This window comes from Heterostelium album, assembly GCF_000004825.1.
Source record: "Heterostelium album PN500 unplaced genomic scaffold PPL_scaffold1, whole genome shotgun sequence".
NCBI classification, from domain to species: domain Eukaryota; phylum Evosea; class Eumycetozoa; order Acytosteliales; family Acytosteliaceae; genus Heterostelium; species Heterostelium album.
The window spans coordinates 1734476-1757318 of record NW_008805063.1 but is presented as its reverse complement, the minus strand read 5'-3'; the positions used below and the strand labels follow the sequence as shown (position 1 = coordinate 1757318).

Sequence of the window (22843 nt, the reverse complement as noted above, 5' to 3'; positions counted from 1 at the left end):
CCACAAGGGAAAAGAGAAAAAAAAAAACAAAGTCCTCCTTTAATTTTGTTGTATCGTGTTTGGGTTTTAAATCTTTTTTTATTATTAGTTTTTATTTATTTGTTTGTTAATTTTTATTTTTAGTTTTTTAAAAAAAACATTAAATAATTAATTTTGTTGTACAATAGTAGCTTTTATTAAGATAAAAAGTGTATAATTTAATATTTATATACTTACCTTTTTTTTTATATTAAATTCAATATTATTAATATTTAGATTTCAAACCTCAATCCTAGGAGGTTAGTTATAAAAAAAAAAAAAAAAAAAACAATCCTTTTATATTTTTTTTTTTGTTTTCGAAATGTCACGATCAGATTTGGATTCACAAATGTAAGTGTAGTTAGGTTTAGTTTAGTTTCATTGGAGAATGCAATCAATCAAGTTCTAACAAGCAATACAATTGTACCAACAGATTACATGCATATATATTCGATTATTTAAACAAATCAAATTTCAATAACAGTAAAGAGACATTCAAGTCAGAGGTAAAGATTTCCGACATCGATGTTATAGATACGAAAGATGGTTTTCTCTTTGAGTGGTGGTGTGTATTCTGGCACACCTACACCTCCCAGCAACAGAATATACAGGATGAGAATACAAAGCTTTTTTCAGAGATTGTGAACAATCATCGCAATGCACAGTTGCAGCTACACCAACAGCAACAACAGCAACAGCAGCAACACCATCATCAGCAGCAACAACAACAACATCAACAGCATCTACAACAACAACAGCAACAGCATCAACAACAACAACAACCACCACATGGACATCCACAACAACCACCTCCATACCCTCCACATCCTCAGCAACAGCAGTTGCCACCCGGACATCCCGGTGCTGTGCAGCACCCTCCACAAGCAATGTATTTTCATCCATCCCTAGCATCACCACCACAGGGATATCCCCACTATTCACAACCACTCGTAGGTAATGCACAGGCAAATGTACAACAGAACCCAATGCTTCACCAGCAACAGCCACCTCATTCTCCTCAGATCCCGCAAGCCCCGAACGGCTCAGGCGCGCCACAGTCGTCGCCGTCGCCAGCTGCTGGCGCACCCTTCCCCTCACACCTTTCACAACCGCATTTACATCTACAGCCTCAACACACTGGCGCTGGCATCGGATCGCCCGTCAACGTCTACTCCTCGGCAATCTACCCGATGGCAGTCGATATGAAGTCGGCACCGCCACCACCAGGCAGCAGGGCACCACAATCACTACCTTCGCCACACCAACAGCAACAACAACAGACACCACAACAACAGCAACCACCCTCACAATACTACACCATTGCACAGCCAAATAATCCATTGGGTATTCAGTTAACATCTTCTCAGACACAGCAACCACAGGCACTCACACCGACCGGTCTCCATGGAAAACAACCCATAGGACAACCACCAACAACTTCGCCAACCAACAGTAACCAACAACAACAGTCTAATACAATTTCACCAACCGGTATTTCTTCGTCAGGACCAACTCCTCCACCTCAATCGATCGCAACACCGCCACAACAATCGGCGTCGCCACAGAATCATCCCAACAACAAATCCATTGCTGAACAAGAGAGCGACAAGAATTCAGCAGGTTCAAAGCTACATCAACAAAACAAAACAATTCAATCGCCAAAGAAGAAACAAAACTCACAGGAACATCTTGTACAACAGCAACAACAACAGCAGCCACCACCTGCACATGTCGCGCCAGTCGGCGTGCATGCCGCCAATGCAAGAAGAGGCATCGGACCCGAACCACCACAGCCACCACCAGGCGCCGTCGGACAACACATCTACGCACAGAATCCAATGGGTAAATACATGCAGATGGGTTACTATCCACCACCGGTCACAATGATGCCATTCCCTCAATCCGGACAATTCCAAATGGGTTACTATCCACCGCCAATGGCGGTCGGACACTCGCCAATGCATCAGATGGGACAACCAATGATTCCACACCAAATGAATGTACAACCACCACCTGCACCAACACAACAGAATCCACCCGCTCATCTCATGGGATTGCCTACACAAAACACTCCTGCCGTCCTGAATCCGACACCGCCTGTCGCCGCCGCAGCCACTACAACCTCCACCTCGTCGTCCAAGTCAAAGTCGCGTTCCAACAGAAAGGGATCGACCACCAACTTTGACGAGAATGGAGTATCGGCAGAGACCAAGCCAAAGGCAACAAAGAAGCGTAAAGCATCGATTACAGACGGTGGCGAGAGTAACATCACTGCAGCAGCGGCAGCATCATCGACCTCCTCTTCCACCACCACCTCAAAGTCACAGCTAAAGAGAATGAATAGCAAGAGTGGAACTTCATCGCCACAGATAACACAACCATCACCCTCACAAGAAATGGCATCACCCACTGTCGTTGAACAACACTCTCCATTTACACCATCACAACCACCTCAGTCACCACTACAATCTCCACCCAACACTGGACTGTCAGGAAGCACTGGCATCAGCATGCAACCACCACAACAACCACCACCCAAGAGTAACAGTCCATCTTCAACAACAACCACAAACAACAACAATAACAACAGTAGTAATAGTTCCAACAGTAATGTCGATCCAAACAACAACAAAGGACCATCAAACAGTCCAAACAACAATAACAATAATAGCAATAATCAATTGATTTCACAAACATCAGAGTCATCACTGAGTGGTTCACTTAATATTAATGTAAATGGAAGTCCAAGTGGCAATTTAAATAGCAATAGTAATCGAACATTCAGTCAAGCCAATCTCACCAACAGTCCAGGCCAACAAATGAGCGGCCAAACACAACTGCCGGAATCACCACAATCACAAACATCAACCAATCAATATTCTTTCTCACCGATGGTCAATGCCCAGTCACTGTCGTCCTTTGAGTTCAACTCCACCTTTGATACCACAGGCTCGCTGAGTGGCGATCTACACTCACAGAGCAATGGATCGTCGCCACGCATCCGTCCCAACAAGTATCACATTTCGTCGCCATCGGCCAATGGACAATCCGGCTCTCTCAACGCCGGCAGCTACATGCTCAACCAACACCAACCACCTGATGACATCAACTATTTATTTAATGACGGTATGTTTCAAGATCAACCAATCAATTGATTGACTCTCAATCATCAAGAAGGAGCTCCTCTTTGCTTTCTCAAAAAACAAACAAACCTACCTACCTTACCTACCTACTATTCTCACAAACACACGTAACACTGGAATCCAATATTAATAAGAATACCCTTCACCTCTCGTCCCCCTACCCAACAACTCATTAACAAAACAAAACAAATAGATCCCAATTTTATAGAAAAAGATGCGTACCTTAATTTTACACAGCCAGACGAGAAAAAATCATTGAACGATCTATAGATTCAAAAAGAACACACCCTAAAAACAATAACAATAACAACAACAACAACAACAACTATTCTGCTGCGATTCCAAGTTTGTATAATAATCACATTCTCTATAAACTATTTTTCAATAGACCAGTTATATCAAAATAATAAAACTTCAAAAAATAATAACAATATATTTATATATAAATAATATATTATATATATTTTACTGTAAAAAAAAAAAAAAATAATTAACAAAAAATAATAATTGTAATTAATATATTTATTTGATCAGTGCTTTGAGTTTCAATTAATTGTGGCGCCTAAATGTTTATGTTTGGAAAAAAAAAAAAAATTTGTTTATTTTGTTTGTTTTATATTAAGTATATTGTTTTATTGTAAACAATTTTTTGAGGTGGTTGTTGGTGGTTGTCAGATACATTGTTTTGTGTTACTGTGAAGTACTTTATAACAAACCAAAGGTTAAAAAATAAAATTTTACAAAAATATAAAATCAAATATTTTATTACCAATTGTTTTCTATCAATATTTTTATCTTGGTCTTTGGATTGTGATTTTTTTATCAACTATTTGATAGGGTGTTTTTGCTTGTTACTGCGCAACATTAAAACAAACTTGATCCTCCTTTCTCCCAAAACAAATTTTGATTTTATGCAATAAAATTCAAATAAAATGTGTTTCAAAACAACCTAGAAAAGATCAAAAAAATTAATCAATCATTTAAAGAAAACAAAGTTATAATTTTATTGATTTTTTTTGTTGCTTTTTATTAGAAACAATTTTCAATTGGAGTGTTGATGCATTGTCCGGTGAGAGGATTGCATTGGTCGAAAGTACAACGATTACCGTCGTAACAAGTGTATGGGGAATGAACACATGATTGTGATGAAGAACTACAATAATCATAGGTACAAGGGTTACCATCATCACAGTTAGGTTGTCTACTCATGCATCCAAAAACAGGGTTACAAAAGGATTCTTGACAAAAGATACCTGATGGTTCACAAACAACTGGAGTGTATTGACATTGACCTGTTGTGGAGTTGAATGTTTCGGTTGTACAATAGTTGTTGTCGTTACAGGAAGTTTGTGGATGGTATATGCACCCGATCGATGGTACACATTGATCTACTGTCTTTGGGTTGTTGTCATCGCAACTTACTGGAGTATGGATACATTGGCCATTGGCAGAGTTACAAGAGTCGGATGTACATTGATTGTTATCATCACATGACTTTGGAGTGAATTGGCAGGTGCCGTTTTTCGTAGAACATTGGTCGACGGTACATGGATTGTTGTCATTACACAAGATTGGAGTATTTACACAAAGACCACCAGCTGTAGAATTACAAGAGTCGTTTGTACATGGATTGTTGTCAAAACACGGATTCATATAAACAGCAGCTTGTCCGTTGGCATCAGTGAATGGAATTAGACATTGGTTGGGTGGAAAAGATCCATAAATAATTGGAGAGTTCACACAGCCAGCTAGTTGATCACAGAAATCGTAGGTATTCTGATTTTGATCATCACAGTTCCTGGGAGTTGCATTACAGCCCAGAGTTGGATGACATCCATCTACTATACACTTGTTATTGGAATTACATTGTATTTTAGTATGAGTGCAACTAGTTGCCAAATTACAAGTATCGATATAGCATTTATCATTGGATCTACAAGAAGCACACATGTCCCAGCTACCACCCAATTGTCCACTGACAATGTTTATTGAAAAAACCAATACAAAAGTAATTATACTAATATTGAATTTCATTATAATTTATTATCTAGATAATTTATATTTCTAAATTATAAAGAAGAATACTTTCTTTATTCATTATTTTTATTTATACAATTATTTTTTATTTATGGATAAGCATAATTAATTTTTTATTAAATCTGAAACATGTTTATGTTTTTTCATCAAAAAGTGTTTTTGATTTTAAAGGAGGTTTCGTTTACTATGTTTAGCATCAAAAATAAATAAATTTACATCACAAACATAAAATTTAGATTTACCCAAAGATAAGATAGGATTTTTAAAATCTCCCAAGTTATTCAATCAAATTCTTATTTTTTATAAGCAATTTTTTTCAAACCATTATTTTTAAATAAAAAATAACTAGAAATAGCTGAAAGGGTCATTATCCTCTACATGTAGCAAAGACTTAAAAAAATTTATTTTTGAACTTAAATTTTCAATAGGTTGCCAGAATCTTTTAGGAAACAAGATTATTCTTTCCTTTTTTGATTTAATATGTGTTTTTAATAGAATAAAAGATTTGAAAAAAATAATTGAATAGAAGTTAAAAAATATTTTTGTTTTTTTCATTGTCTTCAAAAATTAGTATATCAGTTAACAAATAAAAAATATAAAGAAAGATATTGGTATTAAACAAAATTGTAGCATTTTTGAATATATTTGTTATGAATGTAATAAATCATTGTTAAGAATTCAAGGATCATATCAATAAAAATGACTCAGCAAACAATCTTTTAATAATAATAATAATTCAAATTGAGATAATAATACAACTTTAAAAGGTTGTATATTACTTTTTTTTTACTATAAATACTTTAATTTTTTCTATAATTTAATTTATATACTGGTGCGAAAGAAGTAGATGTAAACTAGTTATAATGAATTGTAAAGATATTAAAAGTTGTTGTAATAATCAAGATTCATCTTTGAATGGATTTGTTTTGAATGTAACAAATTGATGTGTAAAAGTTGTGTATTAAATCATTTCAAAACATTAACATATCATACCAATAAATGGGACTATATCAATGATATGAAAGAATCATTCTACCAGTTATTAAATTATATTAATAATGATGACAATTATAGTAATTAACAAATCTTTTTTTTGCAAAAAAAAAAAAAAAAAAAAAAGTAGGTAGTTGATTATATATTTATTAATTAATCAACTCAAATAAATAAACGACTAAAGTCTATTCAGAGTTAGTGTAAGAACTTTTGAATGTTTATTAAATATAAATTAATCATACCTATTCAGAGTTAGTGTAAGAACTTTGAATAGTAAAATTGATTGTTGGTTTTTTTGAATAGTCGAGTTTTTAAAATTGAATTTTGAAAAAGTGATATTTATGTTACAAACTAGTCGACCAGTGATAGGGTTGAGGCTTTTCGCGCACTGGTCATGTCTGTGAGTTCTGTAGTGATACCTTCACTGAACTCTGCAACCCACATGAGCACTTCTTATTCAAATGCAGGAATGTAGTTTCACAGCAGTTCCTTTCCTTTATCAAACATATATACCACAAGTACTGTAACTATAGACTTCGCAATTGGAAGCACTCGTGCATCAAGTTCGACGGTCCTATTCATATTTAGATTCCAATCAGATTTAAATTTACGCGTTATTGCAGAGCAATCGACAGTGATATTTTTATATCAACTATTTAAAGGAGTACTCTATAAAAAGAATCTCAAGGAAGAAGGGATCTGATACAGTGCTCATGATAAAGAGTTCATATGGTTTTTTTAAGATCTTATTACTAACGTAATTTGATTTAAGAAAGAATAAACGTACATGAATGCGCATGAAGGTCGCATTGTTGCCAAGCTTTAGATTCTTTTTATAGAATTAAAATAGAGTACTCATTTTACTAATTAATTACTCTTATTGTTATTTAAATGTATATAAATATATATTATAGAATACAATGGAATATTATTTAACGGAAGGATTGACAGATCACGTCTCAATGATCTACACGTTTAAATAATTTTAACAAATAACAAATATGTAATATATCTTTAAAGTTGTAAAGTTATAATGTGATCAAAAAAAAAAACAAAAAAAAAGTTGGAAAGTTCAATTTAATTTTCAAGGAATAAATTTTTTAAAATTTATTTCACCAATTTAATCACAAAAACCCATTTTTAGATTTATTACTATTATTTAATTTAGTTAGTTGTTTCTCTATTAGCACAAAGAGAAAAAGAATGATTTAATTTATTAGTTTATTGTTATTTATTAATTAAGAAATGATATCAGTAAAATGTGTCGTTATTGGTGATAAAAGTGTGGGAAAGACATCAATACTTAGTGCTTATACAAATAACTTCTTCCCTACAGGTGAAGACTTAACACATCAAGATTTTCAATACTTTACAAATACTATTGTTGATGGCCGTCCGTATCATTTCGATTTGTGGGATACTATATACACTGGTAACGAAACGTATGATCGTCTAAGACCCTTGTGTTATCCTGGTACAGCTGTATTCTTGGTTTGTTTCTCAACGATATCACCTCCAACATTTGAGAGTGTTTCTACCAAGTGGATCAAAGAACTTAAGCGTCATGCACCAAAAGTACCAATCATATTGGTTGGAACGAAAATAGATACTAGAGATGATACAGAAGTGCTTGACTGTTTGAAAGAAAAGGGCGTGGTACCTATCACTTATCAACAGGGTCTAGCTAAATTGAAGGAAATACGTGCACATAAATATATGGAATGTTCAGCTCTAACTCAAGAAGGTTTAAAAAATGTTTTTGATGAAGCAGTTCGCTCGGTTGTACATCCACCAATTAAGAAAAATACATGTATAATCATGTAAATAACAACAGTAATAAAACAAATAAAAGTTAGGTATATAAATATTATATATATATAAATTTAAACTATATAACGTTAATACGGTTGTTATTTGGCATAATTTAAACTATTAGTTATATATTTAGAGTATAATTTGATATTATAAATATATGTTACAATATTGATGGTTATTTTCGCATGTCCGCATTTAGGGACACAAAACTGGTCTTTTTTTTTTGACCTAGATCAAAATCTATTTGATAATCATCTTTACATAACTGATATCTAGGTCATAGAGAATAAGTTTCGACCATCTCTCGATGGATTTTAAAAATGTGACACTTTGTCTTTATCATATTTTATTTTTAAAAATTAAGATGGTCGAAACTTATTCTCTATGTTGTAGATCATATATGAAGTAAACATAGTTATCAACTTGGTTTTTTTCTAGAGGAAAAAAAATGGCCTTTATTAATTTTTAGTGAGTTTTTTTTTTTTTTAACACATAAATTGTATATCTATTGAAATTCTAAACCTAGATTTGAATATATTCTAAATATTCAGAATAGAGATCAATTTATTTCATGTAATTTTTATTAAGAATGATAAAGATTTGATTTTTATTAATATTTTTTAAAATTAAGCTGAAATAATGGTTAACCATGTATATAAAATTGAAATTCTTCACGAATATATAGCAGATTGTCTATTCATCAATGAATTCAATTCCTCCAAAAAAAGACAAATTTGTATATCCGACATTTTGTTTACGATTAAGTCGAATTATCATGTTTTTGAAGTTTGGAACATTAAATACTTGGGATTCATTGTAACCTTCATTTTCTCCTGCCATGTACTGGTAGAGATTAGCTCTGGTAGAAGGTGTTGTCCATTCCATTAGTTGTTCTCCTTGACCACCATTTGAATTGATTAATGAAAAACTTGCTTTACCTTTAATCATATGGTATACTCGAATTTTGAACCTTCTTGAATGGCTGGTTTTACAATTTAGTTTATAGGAAATTGAGATATCCCCTAATATATTAATACTACAGGATAAACCCCAAACTCCTGATCTCAGTGATCTATTAGGATGGTAGACTGAACCGTATCTAAACTGATCAGGAAATCCTCCAAACTTGTAAACACCTTTGGCATCTGGGAACTCAATTTCATGATTAGAATTTGGATGTAAGACAGTTACACCATTTGGATAAACAACAAGATCTCCATTAATAAATCCCATTGCTGTATCGAAATATCTATACGAAATAAGATTGATTAATACTCAAATAATTTTCATCTTGAAAAGAAGTATTAGAATACATACGGTGGAAAATTAAAATGTCCTCCCCAACCCTTCAATTCTTGAAATGGATAAACACCTTTGAGAGAAATTGACATCATTTCCTCAATTTTCTCATGCAAAAGGACCTTTAATGATTTGGTATTGGGAGTACCATCGATATAGCTTGGATCAAAACCCATTTCTTTTCCTTTAAAGATAACATCTCTTTGAAGTGAAATGTAGAGTCCACCAGTTAGGTAGTAAAAAGGAATTGTATATGCCTGTTTAATAATTAAATTAATATAATTGTTTTTGAAAACAAATACAAAATCAAAATAATTTGAACTTACAAGATATTCATCTCCACCAAAGAAGACTAAAGCAGTTTCAAGATCTCTTACATAATCAAAATATACCATTTCAAGAGCACTCAATGGCATATTGAATCCATCATCTTCAAAAATTACTTTCTTTGATGGATCGAGTGTTGTTTGAACAGAGTTATTATCATACCATTGTTGCGATAATCTAAAGTATCTATCACCAGTGGTTTGTAATGCTTGGAATCTTAATAGAGCTTGATTTCTAGCAAATTCACCAATCCTTTGATTAACCAACTTTTCGACTGCCTCCATTATTTGTTTCATTCTAAATGTATAAAATTTATTGAAATCTATTAATATTTTTACAAAATTCAATTTATATATTTAAATACTTACATATCTTGACCTTTGCTGAATAAACCTAAAGCGCCAAATAGAATGTTGAAAGCAGCACCGAATGGACCTCCACCTGGAATAAATGAAAATACATTTCCAAGGATTAATGCCATATCAATGAGTGGCCAATCATCAAAGATAGATTCAATTTCTGGATTATCATAAGATTTCTTGAATGAATCTTCTAACGTTTTGGTTTCTTCCTCTGAAAAACCTTTGAAATCTGGGAACAATTGTTTAAGTTGTTCACTTTGCTTTGCAATAAATTGATTTAGTTTTGTATTTATATCTTGATCCATTTAATAATAATTAGAATAAAATAATTTTATATTTTAAAATTTAAAAATTAATTAAGTGTCTCAATTTATAATCAATTTTCAAAAACATTTTTAATTTAAAATAAAATAAAATCAAAAATCTAATGATTTATTTTTGTAAATTGTCCACAAGGAAAGTTGAAATTAAATTTCTTTCAACAGCAAGAGAAAACGGACCTAATTGTTCTCATATTAAAATGGTCTACCAATTTGAGTTTAACTTCAAACATCAGTGTTTTTTTGCCCATTATGGATGAAGCAAACAAAATTCGCCCATTTTTATTTATTTATTTGTTAGTATATGTTAAAAATCATTTAAAACCCCACACCTGACCAGACATAGCGAAAATAGTTTTCTGCAGTCGCCACAAACTTTTTTTTATGCAAAATGTGTGAACAGCAAGTGGTTCGCTATGTCGGTTTTTTTTTGTTTTTCTCACTTGCTTTAATTGACTTTTAACATATCAACAAAACATATATTTTTTTGAAGTTATTAGTGTAGATTTGAAATGGATCTATTTTTGAGTATTGTGTGAATGTGTTGTTGTTGTTCATCATTACACAGTAACATTAAAATTTTAGTTTGGAGGTTTATTTTGAAATCTGAATTTTGATTTAATATGAATTGAATTTGGTTTGTGGACTCATCATTAATCGTGACTAATTAACACATAAAAACAAAATCATACAATAACATTAAAAAGGGTTCGGAACTCGTGTAACATAAAGGAAAGAAAAAGAGTGGAAGTGATTCAAAGACTACCACTACACTAAAAACTATTACTTCCCAAAAATTGATTCCCCACTTCAAAGCATCCTTCATTCTGACTTGGCTATGAGTGGTAGTGGTGAAACTATTACACATCACTATAGCACTAGTGATGGTGGAGAAGTTCATGAAACCAAAAACAACTACTTCAACCACTACAACTATATCTGGTATTCGAACAAGTGGAGGTAAGATTACTAAAAAACAAAGTTCAGCAAGAATAACAAATGTTAGTAGTGGTGGTAGTGGTGATTGTGGTGATGATGATGATGACGATGATAACAACAACAATAATAATAACAATAACAACAATAATAGCAACAATAAAAATAATAATAATGACAATAATAATAATGATCAAGTTGAAATGGATGTTCATGATCCAAATTATGAAGAGGAGTATGAATATGAAATGGAAGGAACATCATCACAACAACCCGAAGATTGGATTATTTCAGCTGAAGCTTCACATCAATCAATAACAAATACCTCCACCACCTTTGGTAGTTCAATGGTTTGAAAGTTACTTAGGAATATATTCGATAGGATTTTTTTTGTAATCTAACCATTTCTATAAATGAATTTTTGTAAGTTATTAATGGGTATTTTTATCTAAAATCAGGTGGACAGTTTTCTCTTGATATGTATCGGGTGAAGTTAAATTTGTAAATTGATAGAACATTTGATTTTGAAAAAAAAAACAAAGTAGTTGATTAGAAAATCTGACTTTTATCTTCAGTTAATGACAGAAAAGGGTATTAAATTTTATTAATTTATTTATGTTCATTGAACTACTCTGGGCTTATTTTATAATTAATTTAATTAGTTTTTAATTTTATTAAGTAATTTAATTTCCTATCTCAACTACAGATAAATTTGTAATATGCCACGATTTTTTTTAAAAAATTAATGTGGTTAAGAATTTGTGTGGTGGGCGGACTTCACAAAAAAACCAAAAATAAAAAAATTGTGGCATATTACAAATTTATCTCTTTTTTTTTTGACTTTAAAAAAATTTAATTTATACCCATTTTTTGTTTTATATCATTTTTTTTTTTTTTTTTTTGAAACCAATTAAAGGTTTAACATTAAGGTCCTTACAGGTTGTTTGTATATCAAATTTAGTTTAGTATTCATCTTAAGTAAAAACAATATTATGTGTTTTGGAATATTGATGACAAGTGAGATGTCTTGTACAGTTGTCGAATTTACTAAAATTAGTTAAACAAAATTATTTATTAGAATTCAAAAAAATCTGGGAATCTAGAGCTTAAGATTGTTTGTCCAAGTATCTGGTTTCATATTAAATTAAATCGAGTAAAGATTGAATTTGAATCTACCACTTTCAACTAACTGATAGAATATTAGTTGTTCTATAATTGGGAACTCCTTTAAAGAATAACCTTTCTTTATACTATACTCTTCTTGTTTTATTTTCGTTTCATCAGTTAAATTACTTTTCTAAAAAAAACAATATCATTGTTTATGTAAAATCAGAAAAAAACCTTTACATTTTGAATATGAAGAAGAGTCTAAAAAGTTTTTTTTTTGTATTATTTCAGAAAGTAATACCTTAATCCTTTATTATTCTTCTAATAATGTTATAGATTTATCAGGAATTTCTACAATTATTATCTGATTGATCATTAATATTAACATTACTATTACTGTTACTATTGTTTTGATCATTATTGAATTTGATAATGATAAAGACTTGGGTTCAGAGGATATTCTAGTTAACAACACTAACACTCAGATCGAAAAATAGAAAAATATCAATCATTAAAAGAGTATATAGAGAATATCAAATCTTTAGATATTATTTACGACAGTATAACAATTCAGATGAAAACTATTATATTTAGTATCGAAATACCTTTAAGATATAAAATCAACTTCAACAACCTCAGCTTCATTATTTAATAACAGTATTACAATTGACCCAGATTATAAAATCAAATTAGTTGATTTTGTAAAACAGTCTATTCAATTGAAATTGGATGAACAACTTTATACAATTAGACAACCAACAACATATCTATTCTCTACCTACTCGAATGGTGAGATAACACTTCTCGACTTATCAAATAATCAGTTGGAGAGAATCAAGAATATTGATTACAAATTTGAAGGAACCTCACAATCTACAGTTTGTATTGGTGAAAATGTATATATATTTGATACAAAAAAGTATTGTAGATTCTCAACTCGAACCAAAACAATTTCTATTGAAAACTGATAAGTTCAATCTGGTCCATCACAAGGTATCAGAAGAAGAGAGCTATATTATGCAATGTGTTCATTTGAAATCCGACCCAACTTCCAGACATTATAGATATTCAATTAGTAAAGATTGTTGGGATCCATTGGTCGATGTAAATAATGATCAAATCTGTGGATCAGCCATAGTTAAATTTTGAATAATCTTATAATTTATTTATTGGTTAATAAACTTTATAATTTCAAAATCATTTTGTAAATTACTAAAGACCTCATTTTTTTGAAACCCTTTTTTCTCAATTAAAAATACTGAAAATAATTAAAGTTTACTTTTCTTATTTTCTAGTCTATTAGTTCTTTCTTTTCTTTATCTTTACCCTACTCTTCATACGTTGTAAGTTGTCGTTGAGTGAAGGTATTGATCCAATTATAAATAAAACTATATCATTTTCAAAATTAAATATTAATTTTACATGATTTCGAACTTCTAAAAAGGACTACCTTTTTTTTTTTTTTTCAACATATAAATGTTTTTTAGTAAATTTTTTCTTTGTCTTTAATACAAAACATCAATAAACTGTATACCACAGGTTATAATGATGACAGATATAGATATTGAAAATTGCTGTGACAATAAAAATAAGACATTTGAATGCATTTGTTATGAATGTAATAAGTTGATGTGCAAAAGATGTCTGTTAAATCACTGCAAAACATTCAAAGATCATATCGATAAATGTGATTATATCACTGATATCAAACAATCATTCAACCAGTTATTAAATAATAATAATAATAATGATCATGATAATTGCACAGACCCTATATCCACTGATATTAACAATAGTAATAATAATAGTGATGATGATGAAGCCAATACAAACTTTATTATAAATAGAATTAATGACTTATGGTCAAACATTAAACAATCAGTATCAGATATCAAATCTTTAGAAGCAATAGAGAATCAGATAACTAGTCATTTCCAAGAGATCTATGATTTCTTGATGTCAGAAGAATATAGATTGAAATCAGCTGTAGTCAATGATAAGGATGCTATTCACAACCAACTTCAAGATAGTATCAAAGAATTAAACCATTTATCAGGAATAATCAAATTCTGTAATAATCAAAACAATATTAATAGTAGTAGTAATATTAGTCTATCAGAGAATAATGATAGAAATACAGACATAGTTTCCGATGATAATATCTCTTCAGTAATCAACACTGATAGTCAGATCGAATTAATAGAACAAACAGAATCATTGACAGAGTATATAGTTGAGAATCACAAATCTTTAGATATTGGTAATAGTAATAACAATTCAGATGAAAAACTATTATATTTATTATCTAAATATCTTAATAGTTTTAAATCAACAACAACATCGTCATTATTTAATCACAGTATTTCAATTGACCCAGATTATAAAATCAAATTAGTTGATTTTTTAAAACAATCTATTCAATTGAAATTGGATGAACAACTTTATACAATTAGACAACCAACAACATATCTATTCTCTACCTATGCAAGTGGTGAGATAACACTTCTCGACTTATCAAATAATCAGTTGGAGGCATTCAAGGATGAGGATTACAAATTTGATGGAACATCAAAATCTACAGTTAGAGTTGGTGAATATGTTTACATATTTGGAGGTCGCAATCCAAAAAAGTATTGTGTATTCTCGATTCGATCCAGAGCAATCATTTATGGAGATATAGATCTCGATTGCAATAACGAACTAATTGCTGTTTATGATGGCAAATCATTCATCTATTTGGTCAGTGGAAAAACATCTCACTCTGGTGAAAGAGTAATTCGATTCGACATCAATAAAGAACAGTTTGAGTATTCAATTCTCCATCCATTTACGAATACAATAATCTCATACTTTGACCGTGAAGAGCTTATTTTTATTACAATAGGTGACAAAGATAATACTTTTAGTGTATCACCAAAGACTGGTGTAGGCAGGAAATATTCTCAATCACTCGATTTTAAGAATACAGAAGTCAGCATAGGTACAAATAGCGTTGGATATATATATTATTTACAAGGTGGATATTTATACAGAAAACATGGCTCAAAAGCAAGTCAGTTTCTTACACGTTTTCAGTTAGAAACCAATATGTTCAATCTGATCTATCACGAGGTATCAGAAAGCGAGAGCTATATCTATGCAATGTGTTCATTTCAAGTCCGACCCAACACTTTTAGACATTTTAGATATACATTTGCTAAAGGATGGGATCCATTGGTCGACGTAGAATATGATAATATTTGTGGATCTTGTTTAATAGAATTTTAATAAATCAATTTAATTTAATCTAAAAATTAAATAAATTTAAAAATTTAGAATATATGTTAAATCTAATTAAAACATATGTTTTTTTAAGTAATCTCTTAGAGTAATTGGTGATAGGTTACAACTGCCAACACAAATAAAAACCTTGTTTGTTTGTTTGTTTGTTTGTTTATTACGTAATTTGGTAAAAACAAATATTATTTTATTTTTTGATTTTTGGTGTTGAGTCAATAGATTTTTTTTAGGATTCACATACACCTAATTTATACCACATGCATGAATGACGTTCTATTTTTTTAATTTTTTGAAAATTTAACAAATACTTAATCAAGATGAATTCATTTTTGTTATAAATATTATTGATATGAATTGTTCATTTATTTACAAAAAGAAATTTATAGTATTAAATTTATTTATATCTTATTTTTTATTTCTTTTTTTATTTAATAATAATAATAACCATTTAATAATGGAGAGTTTAGCAAGTGGTAATAGTAGTGCTAGTGGTAGTGGTAATGAAGTAAAAAAGATAAATGCAATTATTACAGGTCAATCTGGTATGATTGGTGAGGGTGTTGTGCAGTGTTGTATTGAATCCGATAGTGTAGAAAAGATTCTATTGATAAATAGAAAACCCTCCGGACTTAAACATGAGAAGATAAGGGAAATAATACATGCCGACTTCACTAATCTAACCGATATCAAAGATCAGTTGAAAGGTTATGATTCTGTTTATTTCTGTGCTGGTACTAGTTCAGTTGGTGTGGATAAAGAGACATATCATAGAATATCCTATGAGATGCCAATGGAGATGTTGAATACAGTTGCCAGTATCAACAATATCAAATCGAAACAAGACAATGATTTAACATTCATCTACGTAACTGGTGCTGGAACCGATGAAAAGAGTTGGAGTAATTGGGCACAAGTAAAGGCAAAGGCAGAGAATCATATATTCGCATCGAATTTCAATAAAACATTTGCATTCAGACCTGGTTGGGTTCATCCAATGCCTGGTCTAAGAAATAGTTACAAGATCTATAAATACATTGGTTGGTTGTATCCAATTGGTAGATCAATTTCCTCGAATGGTTTTATTTCATTAAAAGAATTAGGTAATGCAATGATTAAATGTTCAACATCTGGTTATAGTAAAAATATTATAAATGGTAGTGATATGGCAATATTAGCTGGTAATTCAAAATAATTAATACTCTGTAAATAAACTAAAGGCTTGTTCAATATGTCATGCCAATCACTTTTAAATAAATATATTTATGTTTTAGTATTCAAAGCTAAACTTCGAAGTTATATAATATAAACGGTCAACCACACCACACCACCCACTCACACATCTTTATCTTCAATTTTAATTTATATGTGTAAAATAATAATAATAATACATTTAATATTTTTGTTTTTATTATTAATTGTTATTTTTTATTTATAAATAATTCTCTATATATCTATGCAATGTGTTCATTGGAAATCCGACCATTAGATATTTTAGAATTCAATTATTTTTTTCCTTGAATAAAAAATACTTCAAATATTTAATTTCTTTTGGATTCATGGGTGTAGAGTGGCTTAAAAATTGACAATTTAAGTCGAATTTTTTTTTTCATAACACAACTTACATTAATTTTTAAGCCGCTTTAAATCCATTTTCACCCAACTGATTAAAAATTGACAATTTAAGTTCACTATGTAGTTCTGAATTACTGGAAAAATTACATTGAAAATCACATAAAACTAAATTTTAAAATTTTAAACTAGTTTAATTGTAACCAATACATAATATCAGTAAACAAGTTTTAATAATGACGGACATAGATAAAGAAAATATTGAAAATTGTTGTGATAATAAAAATATCTCATTTGAATGCATTTGTTATGAATGTTATAAACTATTGTGCCAAAGATGTTTATTAAATCATTTAAAAGTATTCAAGGATCATAAATGGGACTTTATCACTGATATTAAACAATCATTCAACCAATTATTAAATAATAATAATCATGATGACACAGACAATAGAGACATTAACAATCAAAATAATGAAACAAATACAAACTTTATAATAAATAGAATCAATAACTTATGGTCAAACATTAAACAATCTATATCGATTACCAAATCATTAAAAGCTTCAGAGAATCAGATAAAAAGTTATTTCGGAGAGATCCATGATTACTTGATGTCAGAAGAACTTAGATTGACAAAACCTTTCACCAATGATAAGGTTACCATTGAAAACCAACTTCAAGATAATATCAAAGAATTAAATCAATTAACATTAATTATCAAATTCAATAATATTCTAAATAATAGTAATGATCAAAACCACAGTAATATTAGTGATCAATCACAGAATAATAATAGTAGCAATGATATAGACATGGGTTCAGAGAATAATATAGAAAGTCAATCATTAAAAGAGTATATAGAGAAATACAAATATTCAGATATTGATTACAATAGTAAAGATAATAACAACAATTCAGAAGAAAAACTAATTCTTTTATTATCAAAATACCTTAATGGTATGAAATCAACCTCAACATCCCCAACTTCATTAAATCATAATATTAATTACAGTATTTCAATTGACTCAAATTATAAAACCAAATTAGTTGATTTTTTGAAACAATCAATTCAGTTGAATGATCATAATAGAGAACCAATAGCATATCTATTCTCTGCCTATTCGAATGGTGAGATATCACTTCTCAACCTATCAAATAATCATTTGGAAACCATCAAGATTGATGAATTCGAATTTGATGGAACATTACAATCCACTGTTGGAGTTGGTGAATATGTCTACATTTTTGGAGGTATTAATCCAAAAAAGTATTGTAGATTCTCAATTCGAACCAAAACAATTGATTTCATTGGTGATATTAATGTAGAGATTGAAAATGACCCTATAGCAGTTTATGATGGCACATCATTCATTTACTTGGTCAACGGATATTTATTGAATAGGTACTTGGAGGTTAGAGTAGTCCGATTCGATTTAAAGAGACAGAAGTTTGAATATTCAGTAGTCCATCCATGTCAGATAACCAGACTCTCATACTTTCACCGGAAATCACTTGTTTTTATTAATAATTGTGACAAAGATAATTTATTCTCTGTATTACCAGAGACTGGTGAATCCAAGATTAGCACTCTTTCACTTGATTTGAAGAGTATGGACGTCAACTATTGTATCGACGATAATGGAAACATTTACTATTTAAATTGTGGATGTTTTTATAGTAGAAATCTCATGTTTGGAAATATAAATATTCTACCAGGTTTTCGGATTAAAACCAATAAGTTCAATCTGGTCTATCACAGGGTATCAGAAAAAGAGAGCTATATCTATGCAATGTGCTCATTTCAAGTCCAACCCAACACTTTTAGACATTATAAATATTCAATTGGTGAAAAATGTTGGAGTCCATTGGTCGAAGTAAATAATGATCAAATTTGTGGATCTTGTTTAATAGAATTTAAATAATCAATTTGTTAGATTAACATAAATAATAGTTTATATATATATCTTTTTAAGGTTTAATAAATTTATTTTAATTTCCATTGTATCCAATTGTTGAATCATAATTATAAATTACATCATTAAAGTTTGGATTGTTTGAGTCACCAAAGACACCTTGGAAGAATTGTTGATAGGTTGGATACAACTGTCCAAACGATTTACCATTGGGTGCCTTCACAGTCTTGCATGCTCCGTACAATGATTGTGCATAGGTTGGATTGATGTTGAATTTGATCGATAATATCTGATCGTTTTGACTGTCGACATTGACTGGCACCAAATACTGAACTTGATTTGGACTGCATGAGAAAGCACAACTCATATCCCAAATGTAGTGCATACACGACAGATTCTCACCAAACACCATCTCATAGTAGATCATTGTATCATTAACAAGCAAACTCTCATTGTAATTGCAACAGTTGTCACCCAAGTAGATTGGATTATAAGTACAAGCTGATAACTTTTGACTTGGCTATTGTGATTGGTAATGATAATAATTAATAAAACTTCAAAACAAGACAAAAAAGATATGTTACTTACAACAGATGGTTCATATTGTTTGGCAATAGCTAATCCTATTTCTTCTATATAGACAGAACATCCAACTTCTGGTGCAACTATTTTACGTGCAGAAGTTTGATATGTTGCAAAACATAATATTGGTACAAATATTAAAATAATATTAAAGTATTTCATTGATTGATTGATTGATTGATTTATTTAGGGTGTTTGATCGGTGATAATTCAAGAATTGAAGTTGTTGGCAACTCTTAAACAACTAAAAACATTGTTTATAGAAAAGAAATCAAAAATAAATCTTATAAAAATAAAAGTCCGATTACTTTTTTTTGGTCTAAATTTTTATAAAAGTATACTTTTTGATGTAAATTTGGTGGTTATATTAAAATATCTTCAAGGTATTCCGATGAATTATCGAGTTGATGGTTTCATCAGTGATTATAATCATAGAGCTGTTTTAGAAATTTCGGTATTTTGGTTATTTGTTTAATCCCAAGTGTTCAATATATATATTATAGATTATCATTGATTTGTTTTAAAAATAAATAAATAACAAACTTAAATCTGCATATATCAATTATTTAAAATCAAACAAACAAATCTAATACAATACACACTCAAACAAACAAACAAACACACAAAACACAACACACAAAGATGTATCTGAAAATTGTATAGACAAAAATAGTGTAGTGTTTTGTTTTTTCATATGATGTGTGTGTGTACTTGAACTTTATCTGTATGTCTGTGTGTCTGTCTGTCTGTCTGTCTGTCTATTTAGAATAAATGTATGAATTGAATTTAAATAAATATTTTGTTATGGTGTTTTTCTTAAGTTTTTTAAAATTAAAATAAAAGAATAGAATAAAGGTTATAATTATTATTCGTTTATTTTTATATACTTTTTTTTTTGTTTTTTCAATTTTTATTTAATATATTTTTAAAAGAAAAAAAAACTATTTATTTTATTTATAATTTAATTTTTTATTTACTAGTTGTTAAATTAAAGTACTCAAATAATAAAATTTCATTTTTTATTAATATTATTATTTTAAGATTATATATATATATATAGATAGTTAGATTGAGAGTTTTTTTCTACTCTTATTTTTTTTTGTGTAAATTGTGTAAATATATATTTATTATAAATATAGTGTATTATTAGGTTAGTTTAGTTTTGGTTATGTTAAGGTATATATATATAGTATAATAGTATAGTGAAGTTAGTAGTTTAGATGGCAGGAATAATGATAGAGAAAGGCGAAATAGAGAATTATATATTGCAATCAAGACTGGGGTCTGGTGCATTCGCACAGGTATTTAGAGCTGTTCACAGAACAAGTGGCAATGTCGTTGCTATAAAGATGATCGATGTCTACAGATTGACCGAACGCAATTCAAAACTGAAAGAAAATCTAAACTATGAGATAAAGATATTGAAATCTGTTAGTCATCCAAATATTGTTACTTTATATGATGTATTAGAAGTAAGTATTATGTAGTAGTTATGTAATAAATAAGACAACAAAACAAACAAAACTAACTTTGAATTACTTGTTGTTGTTGTTGTTATAACTACTAGCCACCACCACCATCAGATAGTTATATATATATGATTATGGAGTGTTGTGAAGGTGGTGACTTTTCGAGTTTTATTAGAAAACACAAACGATTGACAGAGGAGAAAGCGTTGTACTTTATGAGACAGTTGGCGAATGGATTGCGATTCCTCAGAATGAACGATATCATTCATCGTGATTTGAAACCGCAGAACCTGTTGTTGTCGGACAACTCTGATTTGCCGACGTTGAAGATAGCGGATTTCGGATTTGCCAGGTTCATCGATGTACAGTCGCTCTCCGATACTTTCTGTGGATCACCACTCTATATGGCACCGGAGATATTGTACCGTAAGAACTACACTGTGAAGGCCGATCTCTGGTCGGTAGGAGTGATTCTCTATGAGATGCTGGTCGGCGAACCACCCTACAACTGCGGCACAGTTGTGGATCTCTTCAAGCAACTGGAGAACAACCGAATCAAGATACCTAACAACATTCAACTCAGTAAAGAGTGTCAAGATCTTCTCTATTCTCTCTTGCAAATCAATGAGATGACCAGAATCTCATGGGAAGATTTCTTCCTTCATCCATGGCTTGGATTCTCCCAGAACATTCCATTATCAAACATACATCAACCATATCAATTTATAAACAATCAACAACAGCAACAGCAACAGCAACAGCAACAACAACAACAAATATTTCAACAACAAACATATCAACAACAACAACAACAACAATATACAACAAACAATAATAATAATAGTAGTAGTAATATAAGTAGTGGGAGTGGAAATAATAAATCAAATTCAGATAGAATATTATTGAATAATCAATATGTATATAATCAACAACAGCAACAACAACAACAAGTGGTATCGACAAAGAATAATAATACAACTTCATCTTCATCGATTGATTTTGAAAAGGATTGTGTTATTTTGGATGATGAAGAAGCTATTAATGGTGTGGAGCGATTGGGAAAACGAGCGGTGGCTATCGCAGAGTTGGGAGATCTCAGACAGTTTGAACCGAGCGAATGTATTCCGCTTTACTTGAAAGCGTTGATGTTGATCAAATCGAAACTTCAACAGAGTGCACAGAATTTCAGTTTTGGATCACCGCATCTCGCGCGATACAATCAGCTGATGGAGAAGTTGCGTGACACCTTCAAAGAGTATCTCAATAAGACCGTTCGATTGTATACCAACAACCTCGAGATGAACGCATCGTTCTCGCCGAACAAACTGATCTATGAGAGTGCACTGGAGATGGGTAGAAACGGTGGTGTCGAAGAGATGTACAGTGACTACAACAAAGCACTTCAATATTACTCCGACGGTATATTGCTCTTAGAATATCTCTATTCGATTGCAATCGATAGAGAAGATCAAGATATTTTAAATAGATGTAAGTCATATTATATAAAATTATTTGATGAATCTTTATCATATTTCATATATTTCTAATACTCTCTCTCTTTAAATTTTAATAATATTTATAGATATTAAATCATTTAGCGAAAGAATAATAACAGTTAATAGAAAATGTTTAAACAAATAAACAATACAGAGATACTGTAATTTTTATTCT

General features: G+C 30.4%; 8 protein-coding genes across 8 annotated transcripts; 5 read left to right on the top strand and 3 right to left on the bottom strand.

Moving 5' to 3' along the window:
- Positions 1 to 340: 340 nt before the first annotated feature.
- PPL_00741 (uncharacterized protein) lies at positions 341 to 3173 on the top strand (the record flags this gene model as incomplete). Its single annotated transcript, XM_020571761.1, has 2 exons — positions 341 to 369; positions 503 to 3173. The coding sequence occupies 2 exons, from the start codon at positions 341 to 343 to the stop codon at positions 3171 to 3173; spliced, it is 2700 nt and encodes an 899-aa protein (XP_020438284.1).
- Positions 3174 to 4190: 1017 nt separating this feature from the next.
- Positions 4191 to 5195, bottom strand: PPL_00740 (uncharacterized protein; the record flags this gene model as incomplete). The annotated part of the gene is made up of 1 exon (XM_020571760.1): positions 4191 to 5195. One exon carries the CDS (start codon positions 5193 to 5195, stop codon positions 4191 to 4193), a length of 1005 nt encoding a protein of 334 aa, XP_020438283.1.
- A 2241-nt stretch (positions 5196 to 7436) lies between these two features.
- Positions 7437 to 8641, top strand: PPL_00739 (Rho family protein; the record flags this gene model as incomplete). The annotated part of the gene is made up of 2 exons (XM_020571759.1): positions 7437 to 8011; positions 8638 to 8641. The coding sequence occupies 2 exons, from the start codon at positions 7437 to 7439 to the stop codon at positions 8639 to 8641; spliced, it is 579 nt and encodes a 192-aa protein (XP_020438282.1).
- Positions 8642 to 8699: 58 nt separating this feature from the next.
- Positions 8700 to 10299, bottom strand: PPL_00738 (uncharacterized protein; the record flags this gene model as incomplete). Its single annotated transcript, XM_020571758.1, has 4 exons — positions 8700 to 9255; positions 9324 to 9562; positions 9632 to 9929; positions 10001 to 10299. The coding sequence occupies 4 exons, from the start codon at positions 10297 to 10299 to the stop codon at positions 8700 to 8702; spliced, it is 1392 nt and encodes a 463-aa protein (XP_020438281.1).
- Positions 10300 to 11213: 914 nt separating this feature from the next.
- Positions 11214 to 15624, top strand: PPL_00737 (uncharacterized protein; the record flags this gene model as incomplete). Its single annotated transcript, XM_020571757.1, has 6 exons — positions 11214 to 11600; positions 12329 to 12374; positions 12970 to 13253; positions 13330 to 13494; positions 13653 to 13700; positions 13984 to 15624. The coding sequence occupies 6 exons, from the start codon at positions 11214 to 11216 to the stop codon at positions 15622 to 15624; spliced, it is 2571 nt and encodes an 856-aa protein (XP_020438280.1).
- A 466-nt stretch (positions 15625 to 16090) lies between these two features.
- Positions 16091 to 19130, top strand: PPL_00736 (putative transmembrane protein; the record flags this gene model as incomplete). The annotated part of the gene is made up of 2 exons (XM_020571756.1): positions 16091 to 16814; positions 17566 to 19130. The coding sequence occupies 2 exons, from the start codon at positions 16091 to 16093 to the stop codon at positions 19128 to 19130; spliced, it is 2289 nt and encodes a 762-aa protein (XP_020438279.1).
- Positions 19131 to 19197: 67 nt separating this feature from the next.
- PPL_00735 (putative transmembrane protein) lies at positions 19198 to 19865 on the bottom strand (the record flags this gene model as incomplete). The annotated part of the gene is made up of 2 exons (XM_020571755.1): positions 19198 to 19641; positions 19710 to 19865. 2 exons carry the CDS (start codon positions 19863 to 19865, stop codon positions 19198 to 19200), a joined length of 600 nt encoding a protein of 199 aa, XP_020438278.1.
- A 1070-nt stretch (positions 19866 to 20935) lies between these two features.
- atg1 (autophagy protein 1) lies at positions 20936 to 22813 on the top strand (the record flags this gene model as incomplete). Its single annotated transcript, XM_020571754.1, has 4 exons — positions 20936 to 21175; positions 21271 to 21633; positions 21916 to 22660; positions 22755 to 22813. The coding sequence occupies 4 exons, from the start codon at positions 20936 to 20938 to the stop codon at positions 22811 to 22813; spliced, it is 1407 nt and encodes a 468-aa protein (XP_020438277.1).
- Between the last annotated feature and the right edge of the window lie 30 nt (positions 22814 to 22843).